At 43.6% G+C, this 13,474-nt stretch overlaps 1 protein-coding gene across 5 annotated transcripts in view; it reads left to right on the top strand.

The window, feature by feature from the left end:
- Positions 1-13,474, top strand: part of ASTN1 (astrotactin 1) — a 302,019-nt gene that overhangs the window by 149,950 nt on the left and 138,595 nt on the right. For all 5 annotated transcript variants that reach the window (XM_078078005.1, XM_078078004.1, XM_078078003.1 and 2 more), the window contains one exon: positions 2,541-2,625. In XM_078078005.1, coding sequence (XP_077934131.1) covers positions 2,541-2,625 — 85 coding nt within the window. The remainder of the gene's footprint in view (positions 1-2,540; positions 2,626-13,474) is intronic.

Below are 13,474 nucleotides of genomic sequence, written 5' to 3'. Positions count from 1 at the left end.
TTGGTTGCCATAGCAACTTTCCTCATCAAGTCTGAACTCCTCTCAGTGTAGATGGCCAAACTGGTTTTGAGGAGGAAGGCAGAAGGGGGACGTTTGGTGGGTTCCGGAAATGAGGATCATTTGAGACGCAGATTTTGGATCTCCTCAAACTCGAGCCCGATATGTTTGAAAATGTCTCTGTTGCTCTGACTTTGGGCTGCACATGACATTATACGGAGGAAAGCTTTCTCTCTTGTCGGCGGTGTCCCCACATAGTCATGAGTGATGAAACATCATAAGGAGATAATGACTTTGAAGGCAATTTGAGAAAGGTAAATGCGCTCTACAAGTGGTACATATTGCCATCATTAGGTAAATCGGGCTCTGCTTGAACTCTGAGTTGTTGGTGCATTTATTTTTACATGTTTTGTGGTAACTAGATATCAAACGTGGGAGGACTCCCTTTTTTGTCAGTCCTTATTGCTAGGGCGAGGCCTCGAGTCAAGACCCTTCTGAGACTCAGAGTGATGGGTCCGACAACCTCTTGAGGTTACTTCCTGGTTTTTAATGTCACACAAGGACAGTCGGGAGATGATCTTCTGAAGGGAGAAGCACGTCTGTGCCCTAGACCCATTAATTGCCTTTGATCTCTCTATCTTGAGAATGGTGGTAGTGGTGTTATCTATAAATGCAGGGTAAAATTTTTAAGTTAATTAATTAATTTTCCATTACACACTGTACAAAATCGCTACTCATGCAGGAAAACGAACCTTGTTCCTGCCCTTGTGTAGCTTATAGTCTTGAACCCCTGCTTTCCTTGAGATTGGTAAGATAGGAGGCCCGGCTCCCTGGTGATTTTCTTCTTTTATGACCCTCTGGTACTTGCCTTCTTTATCTTTCCTTTTCCCAGAGAAACATCCTTCATCTGAAAGCTTTATTATCATCTTCCTAATTTCAAGCTTTGTTTTCCTGTGTTCCACTCCTACCTCCCTGACCATTCCTAGATATAGCTCATCACCCCTGAAGCCCGTGAATTTGAGCCTATTGTGAATCTAACTCATGTGAAGCCTGAGTGTCCCATACAGGAAAGAGAGTACTGACCTCATACTCTGAGTAGAGCCCCCACAAACTAAGAAGTTGCTCATTTTCACTTCACTCCTCAGCACCTTGAGCTAAGCAGGTGTGGGGGGAAGAAAATGAGCGTTATCTGGTAGTGGGGCCCTGATGGGGAGTAGCTTACAGGTCCATCTTGAAAGGAATGGTTAAGCTTAGATCTTAACAAAAAACTCATTGCTTTAGAACCTATCCAACCCCTTCCCTCATACCTGTGGGGCCCCTTTGCTTCATTTTTATTGGTTTTTGTCTTTGAAAAGAGAAAATAGCACTCAAAGCTATTATTCTATGTGTATCCTTTTTTAAGTGTCTCTTGCTAGAAGGATGAAGAAACTGTATGCCCCTTGTCTCCTTAGGGTAAGCCACTTTTGTTATTTACCAATTATAGGAAGTCACACCCTGTTCTTTTACCACCTACGAATTAACCAGCCAGTGAAAGAGTTAACACTCATGCTGAAGTGGGACTGGTCTCAGCAGTTTAGGGATACATAACATTACATAACGAATTATTAATATAAGGGAACAGGAGCAATTTTTTTCAAGATCAGTGCTAAGTCAGGCAATGATTCTTCATCTTTGGGGGTCTCGAGTTTGCTCGTAAATCAGAATAAACTTATGGAACCCTGCCGTGGGAGGATGCACATACACACATACACGGTTTCGCATACAATTCCAGAGGGGTTGTGAACCCCTTGGTATATTAATGGAGTAACTAGTGGCAATGAAGCATAGTAATATCCAAAACAAATAGAGAATTGTGGATGGTTCTTCTGTTTAACAGCTCCAAAATCATTAGCCATTTTCATTTGAAAACAAAGACCCAGAGTTCCCATAAAACCATAACAGGTATAAGTGGCCTCCTCTAACCATGGAGTTGTTCCGTGGGCTAACAGCACAGCATGGTGGGAATAAAGTTCCAGAGCCAGAGAGTCATAGATTCAAATGTTGACTGCCCTTAAGCTGTCTCCAGATCCCTTCATTTTTCTGAGCCTCAGTTTCCCCTATTGGCATAGCACAGCTAATAACACCTACTTTTCAAGTTTCTTAGAAATTTTTGATGCACTAAGTCACTTAGGTGCTCTTTAAATACTCATTGATCACCTAATATGTGCCTGGCAAGAGACTAGGCACTGAGCAAATCAGGATGAAAAAGTCCTTCTGCTCAAAGAGTTCTCGGTCTTTGTTTTTACAGAGCACATAGAGTAGGTTCTTTGTAAATGTTGGGTTCCTCCACTAGTGAAAATCAGCACGTAGTAGAAAATGGAGAGACTGAGGGTGTGTTCATTCATGTGGGTGGTAGAGATGGGGATGTGTGACATGATGGGATTTATTGTTTCATCCACACCACTATTAGAGTCGGAGTTTAATCTGATCATTTCATATTCATTTTCTCAAACAGACATGTTAATCAATTGCTTCATGTTTCTTCTTCCTACCCTGGTTCTAAGGGGAATGCCTCTGCTACGAAGGTTACATGAAGGATCCAGTACACAAGCACCTTTGCATTCGGAATGAATGGGGCACAAACCAGGGGTAAGTGCAGGGGATGGCAAGTGAGCCAGTTCCCTGATGTCACCCTTCTTTGGAGCCATAGCGTGCAGGGGAACGGAGCTAAAGGGTAGTTATATTCTGAATCGCGAATGGGTAAAAATGTCACCGTGCATTTCCATATTTATACCATTCCAGTGACGTCCGTGTCATCTTTTTCTCCATTTACGAGTTCAGAGATGATGCCTCTGACTCGCAGCCCCACAGCCTCCAGCTGGGATCTGAAAATCAAGCTGTCCCTGTCTTCTTTTTCATTCCACTGCCAGCCACCAGGATTCCACAGGCAGAACTTAGCTGATGATTTTGTTGGAGATGCACAAAGCCACACAGACTCCCGTGTGGCTCTCCCAGAGCTGGAGGAGCTTTGAGAGACGGACATGAGGAGAAACGTGTTTTCCCCATCACTGTCAGCCAGGATGACGTGTGGGTGACGTAAGGGTACTTCTGCCAGATCCCCAGTCACCCTTTCTCTCTGAGACCTTTGCTTTCCCCCAAGCACACATGACTGGGAGAAGAGTTCCCAACCTTGTCTTGTTTTTTTCTTTTATTTTTTACATTTAAAAAATTGATAAAATCTACATCCCGTAAAATTGACCATTTTAATCATTTTGAAGTGTACGATTCAGTGGCATGAAGATCATTCACATTGCTGAACCGCCATCAGCACTGTGTGTCTTCCTTCACTTTTTAGAGGCAACTTTCTACTCTGTTTTGGGTGTTGAGAGCCTGCTTTCTGCATTGGCTCTCTCGTGGAGCAGGGTGGGAAGAGAAAGGGATCAATAAACACTAACAATAGCAGTCGATGGAACAGGGAAACTAGAAAGAAATCAAGGCACAAGCCATCTGAGAGTGATTGCTTTTGTGCAGCTTGGAAATGTGTTTGCAGCCTGACAAGGTGGAAAAAAGGCACCACCATCATTTCATACATTGCCATGGAGGACTCCTATCCCCGAGGTCAATGATCAGCCGCCTCTGTAGGATCCTGATGAGACCGAGCCTAGAATAGGGAGTGTAGTTCTGGACTCTCAAAGCAATAAATATGGAGACAAATGGGTGAGAGTTTGGAGAAGAGCAATATAAATGATTGAAGAGCCCAAGGGAGTGATTTATGATGAAGGATAGAAGGACTCAACTCAGAGAACTGGCCAGCTGATGACAAAGTCAAGGCATGATAGATTCCCATTGACGTTAGAAGAGGGCAAATGTTCTGGAACTGGTTGAGGTTGAGGAATAAGGACAAGAGAGAATGAAGTTAGGGGAAGGAAATCTGAGTCACAGGTCAGAAAACTTGAGGAAGTCAAAATGCCATGAAATTCTTCTGTTGGTGAAAGTGAAGGATTGCTCTGTTTCTGTTGAACTTGAGATCGTATCAGAGAGGCCGTCCCCTGGATTTGGAGGAAGGTGTTCGTAGAGGGTATAAATACACATGAGGTTGTGTGTTGTTGAAAGATGGGTGGGGAGGGCCGAGGACTTAGCTAATAGATGTCAGGTGGGGTATGAATACAGAGGGCCATTCGCTGTTTAGAGTCACCTTAGTCCCCTCACTCTCTGACCCCTGAAACGTTTGCATCGCGGATGAGGAGCCAGGATTTTAGCCTACGTGATGGCCAAGCATCTCGGTTGGCTCTGATTCTTACTGAATAAAATGTTGTAAAGGGTGATGGATAACCAGCTCTCTATCTCTTAGCCTGCAAACTTGCTGCTGAAGAAAACAACGACAAAATATCATTTCGTTTTTTGCCCTGAATGATCCAGGCTGGCCCTCTGCAGTGATTGGATTTGGTGGCTAATCACTCAAGCCTCCACATCCCTCGCGTTGCAGACAGATCATGCGAGGATGGGCCTGGCTTCACTTGGTAATTGCACAAGCGTTCGTCATCCCCTCTGGCTGCGTTGTAGAGGCAGTCTTAGGATGTAGACAAGAGCCTCCAGGGACTTGGTGGAGGCCCCACGTTGGTGTCATTTAAAATAAGACAGGCTAAAGCACCGAGTTGCAGACTGACAGGAACATTAGCCCCAGGAAACAGACAAGGAGACCTAATCTGTCATTTCCATCTCTAATTTCCATTATTCTCTGATCATCACTGTCTGCGAGGTCTCGTTTTGGACACTAATAAAATAATGGAGCAACTGTTAGGAGGGAAAAAAAGTGACTATCTTGGGGATAATGGAACCAGGAGTGATAAGCAGCATGGGTTTATATGTATATAAAAAAATGCCAGACAAAAGACGGCATTTTCCTCATAAAATGACAAGATAAATGAAAAGTGGAGGATGCCATACATCTTGATTTAAATCAGGGGTCTGATGCCACGTTTCTCTAAATGATTCTTACAAAATTAATTGAAATTGATTTGAACGTGAAGTCTGTCACTTGAATTGAAACCAGCCTGACAGATTGCCAACTAATGATACGGATTGGGGTATTATGGAAAAATCGATGGCAGGCCTGATTTTCCTGAATATTTAATGTTCCAGAGGGTGAAGGTAAGCAGCATGTGTGGGTATTTATATTTTTCACCTAATATCCTTGTATTGCATACATAAAAATAGCTGAATATTCTTTTGAAGTAGAACAAGCAAATCCCAGGCCAGTGATATTTAAAATGAATTCCCTTGTGAAAAATCTAGGTTAATGTATGAGGAGAAAAGTAGCAATAAGCATTCATGACTTTCAGACAAGGAAGAAAATTGATTAAGGACATTAATACAAAAAATTACACCTGCAACTTTACCCAGCCTCTGCCTGGCGCTCCAGTTTACCGAGACCCGTGTGCAAGCGCATGCACTTTGTGCACATGTGCGTGCTGCATATGTGTACATGGCGTAGCATGCGTGGTGTGTGCATATGTGTGTGAGTGAGCTGGTTTATTCGTACCAGCACACCATCATTTATGCTCTCACTCATTCATGTTTTTAGTAAATACTCAACTTGATTACCTGTTGTACCAGGGTAAGCTAGATTGCTAATTATAAGATGTGGTCTCTGCTCTGGAAGAACTAATAGTCTCGATAGATAATGGGCACATAACAAAAAAATGACAATGAATTCTAAAACCTATTAAAAGAAAGGTGTGAGCAAAGGTCTATGCGATTACAGTTTAAGGGGTGACTTAGGTGATGTCTAAGAACCTAGAACGGGACGTTGTGGAGAAGTTAGATTTTGAACTGTTCTATTTAACGGCTGACAAAGGTAAGTCTAAGCAAAGGGAACAGCATATGCCAAGGCCTGGAGACATAAGAAGCATGACTTCTCCGGGACTAGCAAATAAGTAGCCCAGTGTAGCTTAAGAGTGCAGTTTATAGAGACAGGAGAAGAGGCTGATAAAGTGGGTAAAGACTAGCTTTTGAGGAGTTCTTGCTTTCTAAGGCTTTGGACACTAAACTTCCATGTAGATGCCCCTAAAATTGTTAGCAGGAGGGAGAAGTCCCAAGGTGTCTGTATATTTGGTGGGATAGTTCCTCTATACATTATCATTCTGGGCCCTTCAAAATAAAATAGGGCGTCTGGGTGGTATAGTCGGTTAAGCATCTGCCTTCAGCTCAGGTCATGATCCCAGGGTCCTGGGATCGAGTCCCGCATCGGGTTCCCTGCTCAGTGGGGAGTCTCCTTCTCCCTCTGCGCCCCCCTTGTGATCTTTCTCTCTCTCTCTCAAATAAATAAATAAAATCTTTTTAAAAAATTAAATAAAATAACCCTAAAAAGAAAGCAAAAAACAAAACAAACCCACTGAAAACCTCTAAATTTATATTTATCTGGATTCTATAAGTAAAACATAGTCCTAAAAATTATTCTGTAGATGAAAGTTTTCTAGACCAAACAGCAAAGAATGACAGAATTGGGGACCATATGTGTAAGGCATGTGAGTCAAGGGGGTTGCAACCATTTTTTTGGTGACTCTGGTTCTGCCAAAAATGCCCATGTTGAGAAAAGTGTGAGTGGATCTGGGAGGTGAAGCCAGTCAGTGTAGTGCACCCAGGTGACAGGATCAGGTCACCAGTTGTAAAATTATTGAACTTATTACTCAAGAAGCTCCTATTCACTAAAAGTAAAAAATAGCTTCAAAAAGATTTAAACAAAGTCATGGATGACAGATTTCTAATGAGTTATTAAAAGAACATGAATGTTTGAGATTATATTTTTGGTCTTCGAGGTTGGCAACAAAATCAATCATTTCCTGCCACAGCATCCCTGGTGACACAGTTGTCCCACAGAGGACCTAGGATATAAAAGGGCCCTACCCCAGCATGGGGCTTTACCAGGTCTTCTGTCTAACCTGCCATGAATTCACTAGAAGCTCCTCAGCCTCCTATCCTGTGGCTTTACACAGACAGGGACTTAGAGTATATATCTAGTATTTGTTCGACAACAAGTACAAATTGAAAATTCTAACAAGAAATGAAACCAGTAAATGGGGTGGAGGAGGCAAGAGAGATTGATTTACATGAACATATTAGAGGAGAAAAAAACAAATTTATTTAACCACTTTGGAGATTATTAAGAAAGGCTATCAGAAGTTTTTTGTTGATAAATTAAAAGTGTGTCCCAAGGGCTTCTAGCTACGTTGTTCAGAACACCACATTACATAAATTCATGCATTTGAAGATTCCCTCTAAATAGTAGTCTGATTTCTCATTCTGGCATCTCAGGTACAGAGGGCAACACCAAGGAGATTTCCCACTGACGGACTCTCACCTATCCCTAAGTTTCGGTGAAGAGTTGTGATCAAGTGATAATTCATGAGACGGGAAGAGTTGGCTGTGGGAAATGAACAGGTGTTTCTCTACGGCTTTAGAAGCTGTTGTCAGGAATCAGAACCTTCTTTCACTGCCTACTCAGGAAACAACACGCTTACCACGGTAGCCCCAGATAAGGACACATGTGCGCATGCGCGGGCATGCGCATGTGCGCTCTTTCGCTCTCACACAGCCCACGCCGCCTTAATCTGTCCCTTCCATTGTGCCAGGTGCTTCCTGTTCGCTTCGTCTATTTCTACCACTTCTCCCTGCTGCCCCCTCCCAAGAGTGACTGCTTGGGGATTCTAAATCCATATAAGGAGCAAATGTCCCACCCCAAAGAATCCCGTTTCCTTTTCAAGCCAAGCATGAGGACGGTGTCTGTCATGCTTGGACTCAGCCCCTCTGTTGTGCTCAAAATACGTCCTTGATGGCAGTAATTTTATTTGGGCCTGCCTGAATGATGCCATTCGTAACATTTCCCTGGAGACAACTCTCAGTGCAATGACCAGAGCCCGGTGGAGAGGATGCGCCTGCCTCTGGGTTCTGGGTATTGAGCAGAGACCAGACTCCCGCCACGACTCAAAATGAATCCCAAACCCGTCCTCACCTCCTGGCCACCTACAACTGAGCAAAGCCCTCTTTTCAGCTCTCCAACAATCACAGGGCAAATATCCAGCCACTGGTGGGCAGTGACTGCAATGCTGGGGTGCATCTCGGATCCCAAGTACGGGTCTTGGGCAGAGTTTGGCCTTCTTTGACCTGCCCAAAGTCTCTTCAGAAGTGACTCAGCTGGAGTCAGACAGTCCTGGGTGACATATGACATTTCCCGACTTCTCTCTGTCCATTTCTAGCTCATTGTCTGGCTTTTATTTTCCCACCCACTTGTCACTGATTTCTGTGTCACCAATGCCCCAGTCACCTTACCCCAGCCCCTCAGACAAGATTTGCAGGCCAGCCTGGCACTGCTCTTTTTATCTCTGGGTGCCCTCCCCCCTGCCCTCCAGCCCTGTCAGCATGGTCTGTGCCCGCGCCTGTCATTGCCATGCACAAATGGGATTATCTTCCCATTAGCTCTCTTTTTGTTCTCCTTTTCTCTGTTTCTGTGTGTGCGTATGTCGCTCTTTCTAATTACTCCTAACTTATTCACGTATTCCTAACAAGGGTTCCCAGTGTATTTATTTGGCCCCTTATTTCTCATTCTTCTTTTCTCCCCTCCTTGTTTCTTTGCTTCCATTTCCTCCTCTACCCCCAGGAGTCGATAGCAACGTGGCTGTCCTTTGTCCCACCCATTTCAATGTCAGACAGATCTTCATCTTAGCTCTTAGAATTAAGCCTAAAGTTCCTAGTTCCCTCTCTCGTTAGAAGCCCCGCTGTAACCTGATTCCAGCTGAAATATTGTCCTGTGGAAAGAGAACTGACCCCTCCCCGAACAAGCAGGCAGGAACCGAGGGGTTGAGCATGGAGCGCCACCCACCAGGACCTCTCAGACAGGCATAATGGGATCAGGTCCCCCACTTGGCTTGGGAAACTCTGCACCTCGTCCTCAGGGATTTTCTCAAGTGAAAACATGTTGACGTGACCCATTTTCACAAAAGGTGTGTGGTCAGTCAGCTGAGTACAGTGAGGGACCTTGTACGTTGCAGATAGACATCTGGCTAGGAGAGCAACTGAGGGCTGAAACCTAGCCCGTGCTCGCCAAGGCAAGCAAACGCTGAGACAAAGGCTGTGTTTGTCCAGATGGGCACCTTCTTCTAATTTGCACGGAGGCACTTAATGAGCTATGCTGACCCTGACTCTGGTCGTTTTACGTGGTGCCCTTTGCTCCCCTCTTAGAGGCAACTGTAACCTTCTTGGTTACTCGAGATGATACAAGAGCAAAATATGCCGTTAGTAATGGACTCCCTGATGCCTGTGCATGGAGCAGATACTTAAGAATCATCTGGGGAGCTTATTTAAAATATGGATTTCGGATTTCTACCTCCGGAAATTTTAATTGCATAGGCCTGGGAGAGGGTCCAGAATCTGTACCTACAGTAGGTTCCCCCAAATGATTCTGAAGCATAGCCAGACTTCAGAACCCTTCCTGATTTGGATGCGGGGTCTCTAGACCCCTCAGGAGGGCACCTTCTTACCACTGCACCATCCCTTGCAATGAAAATAAGAACAGGTTTGTAGACTGTGGCTGAGTGCATCCTAAAGGATCCTTGCATTTTTTTTTTTGATTGGAAAATTGGGGGCCAGAGAGGTGAAGAAACTTGCTTAAGGTCACAGAGCTGGTGGCCAAGCTTGACAGTGACGGGTGAGTATTGGAGCTAAATCAGTCAGGTAAATTCAAAGAGAGTGCAATATGAAGAGCATGTAACAGTCTGAAAGTCAGTTACCAGCTGTAGATGAGAGGTGGACGTTCTGTGGTCCCCACCTGCTTCTCTGCATCCTCCCCCGCCTCCCCGGGACTGAGGGGCCTCCTCATCCCACCCTTCCCCGAGTGACAAGCGTCTGCAGTCCCCCTACTGTACTGCCTACCCCTGGAGGAGGGTGAAGCTACCACAGTGTTCTCTCTGACTAGTCCAGTCACGGCACCAAGAGACTTATTTTAAACAGTGCCGGAGGCGGGAACACTCATATTTCCTCCAACATGACCACCAGGGTGAAAAAAAAATCAACCTCAATTTACCCTCCCATCTGCTCAAGAATGGAAGATAAATTGTTTCAATTTTATAGAAATGAATGTTTTATGTCTTGCCCATGCTTTCCAGATAGTGTCCTGAATTTATATATTCTACTGAATGCATGGATATTTTCCACTAGGAATGCTTGCTGGACCTTCAGCTTCCTTGGGTTTCAGTCTAAGAATACTAGGTTTGAGAGTACTGTCATTTTCCCTGGCTTTGGAGATCTTGGCTATTTATCTTTTTTTTTTTTCCTTAAAATAAATAGAAAAAAAATCCACTCATTATCCCATGCTCAGAGAAAACTACCATTACCATTTTGGCACATTTCCTCCCAATTTCTTTTGCTATGCATCAAAAATTTTGCTTCCCCCCCTGCTTGCCTCAATTCTGTATATTTTTGTTCTCTTTCATAATTTAATAAGCATGTATTACTTTTATAATCACAAAATTTGGAGGCAAAAATAAGGAAGGAAACTTTAAACGTATCTCTGCGGTACATTCTTTTTCTAAAAATTTTTGCCATGGGGAAATTATTCTTAATGTCTCAATTTTAACCTGATTTGGGGGGAAAGAAGAAAGTGGTTCAGGGTCTAGCATTCAGGTCAAACTCTAATAAAACGTTTCTGTAAGTCTGGGTAGCAAAGGGCTGGATGAACCTCAAGCAATGACCCTCACATTCAGCACAGTGTTTAATGCTATACAACTTCAATGTCACTGAAGACTTTGAGCAGTCCCTCATATAATGCTGATTAATAGCTGTCATTTATTGAATATGTAATACTGGACTCAGTCTTTTTTTTTTTTTTTTACTACCACTAATCTGGATAAAAATCCTACGAACTGGTTAAGAGGTGAGTAGTTAGTAGTGTTTATTCTACCTATGATTTCTGTGAAAACAGTTTTAGTAAAAATACCTTAAGGTGTATCCTTCCTAGATTAAGTATTTTGGATTCTTGGTCAAACATTCATGCTGTAATTATCTTTTTGAAATTTTAAGTTCATATAATTTCAGAAATTGGAGAGCAAACATTTTGTCACTACACATTTGTTTTTTACTTTATTTTTTTCCTTTTATTAGAAGGAATGCATATAATTGGTAGAAAATCTAGGGAAAGGACACACACACGCACACACACTCATAGAGCAGTAAAAAGAAGAAAATCCAAGCCATCTGAAGTACCATTCCCTAGAGGGAACTCATTTTGACCTTTTGTTTTGTTTGTTTAAGTGTAATCCTTTTTTAACAAAAATCACATCATAGTGTTATAGCTCTTGCTCTGTTTTATACACAGACACACACATACACACACACACACATATACATATACATATACATATACATATGTATGTATAATGAGAACGGTGCCTATTGTTATTTGAGGCTCAGTTGTATGGTGACCAGAGTCACAGAGCACTGAACAGAACTTGTTCTTGTTGTCTGATGCCAACATCAAGGCACTTATTAAACCATGATGTAGCTCAACAATTGGGATAGTCTTTTTCCTCCGTATAGTCTCCTTTCCACCAAGCTTATTAACTTTCCCACACCAAGAGTAGAATCGTTTCCTTGAGGAGATACAGCCCATTCTAGCCAAGGTTGTCCTTTGGATCTAAGACCCTTGGATGTAGGAGGGTCCCAGAGTTCAGTTGTGCAGGACCTTGGACAGCTAGCTGCTCAAAGCCCCAGTGCCTCACTAGCCTAATTAGCCCTGGAGGTGGAGGATCCCATGGGGCTGCCCAGACCACAGTTCTCAGCATGGACTTCCTCCCATCCTGACATACAGCAGGGACTCCCTTGTTTATAACTACAGGAGAGGGTGACTTTAAATGGAGTGAGTGCTCACCGTTGTGGGATGGTCAAACATGGGAACACAGTTGCCTACCTGGAGTAGAATTAACTTCAGTGTGGTGAGCCATAGTACTTTGCAGGCCTGGTATTATAGCACTCCCCACACTGTGCCCTTCAAGTGCTGTAGTAATTGTACTGATATTAATATTTGTAATAGTAATAACTGACACTTACATAGCCCTTGTGATGCACCAGCCACTCTCCTCAGTATTTTTTACACACCAACACATGTTATTCTCATTTCAACGCTGCAAAGTAGAAACTATTAATGGCCCCATTTTACAGGTGAATCTCTTAAATATTGCAGCAATATTGAGAGTCTCAGAGGCAAGAAAAGAGACTCTTGGGGTCCCTGAAGAGAACTTTCTTGTGTCCAATTCCTCAAGGGCTAGAGAGTCTCTAAATGAAATGTAAGCCGGAGAGAAGCCGCAGTTCAGCCTTGAGACTCTGGGGGCAGGGGATCCATGAGTTGATGCCTGGATTAAAACAATGACAAGTATGTAGTCTGTAGTTAAGCATCTCTTTCAGAATGATGTAGAGTCCTAGGGAAAGCGACAAGCCACTAGAGGGGCCTCGCTGGGGACCTAAACACAGTAAATGCCAATCCAGGTTGGAAAAAAGCACTCAGACACATCCTAGGGCCCCCTGGCTGGTAACTGTCTCTCGGGGGCAGGCATCTGCTACTGACTAGCTCTTTGCTTGGCCAGTGTGGAGCCACGGCCATGTGTTTAAGTCAAGATGGCCCATTACTGTAGCAGGGGGCATGGCACAACCTACACCAGGGACCCTACGCATGGATTGCCTTTACTCATCTACCAGCACAATCATGGGAGAATAAAACACCTAGTCAGGTCCTTGTTGTCAGCAAAGATTTCAGAACATTTACCCAATAGGTCAGGAGTGGCGTTTTCATGTTTGAGGGATGGGGCCATCCATCTTCCCCAAGCTACTTCGCCTAGGATAAAGGTCGTCTGGACTATGCACAGAGGCTTTTCTTTCCAGGGATAAGCTTGGGTATCATTAACTGGACTTCACTTAATAGCCTTGGTCAAACCATTTCATCCAAGCTGGGAGGCTGTGGCTCCCTCACTTCCAAGAGGATTAATGTTCACCTGCTCACATTTTTATCTGTATAGGGAGCAGCAGAGCACAGTGGGAAAAGCATATTGTTGGACTGAGATTTGGGCTCAAATCTCATTTCTTCTATTTAAAAGCACTGTATTTTGGGCTGACTTCATAACTTTTTTGAGCCTCAACTTCATCAGTAAAAATAAGAATAATAGTATCCACTTCATAGAGTTGTTATAAGGTTTATGGGGAAGACATAAATAAAATATGTTGTACTCAAAAATGTTAAATAAAATATATAAGTTCTCAATAAGTGATGGTATTGAGTTTTGCATTGGACATGGCCTCATGTATGTTCTTTTGAACTGCCACCAAATGATGTGATCTTAATATCAGCTTGGCAAGTTGGGTTTAGAATAACCTACCGTGGGGCACCTGGGTGGCTGCACACCTGCCTTCAGCTCAGGTCATGTGGGATCGAGCCCCACATCGGGCTCCCCACTCA

Source organism: Halichoerus grypus, chromosome 7 (genome assembly GCF_964656455.1).
Source record: "Halichoerus grypus chromosome 7, mHalGry1.hap1.1, whole genome shotgun sequence".
In the NCBI taxonomy this organism is placed as follows: Eukaryota; Metazoa; Chordata; class Mammalia; order Carnivora; family Phocidae; genus Halichoerus; species Halichoerus grypus.
Note: the sequence above shows the minus strand (reverse complement) of the source record. Positions and strands in the feature narration are given on the sequence as shown.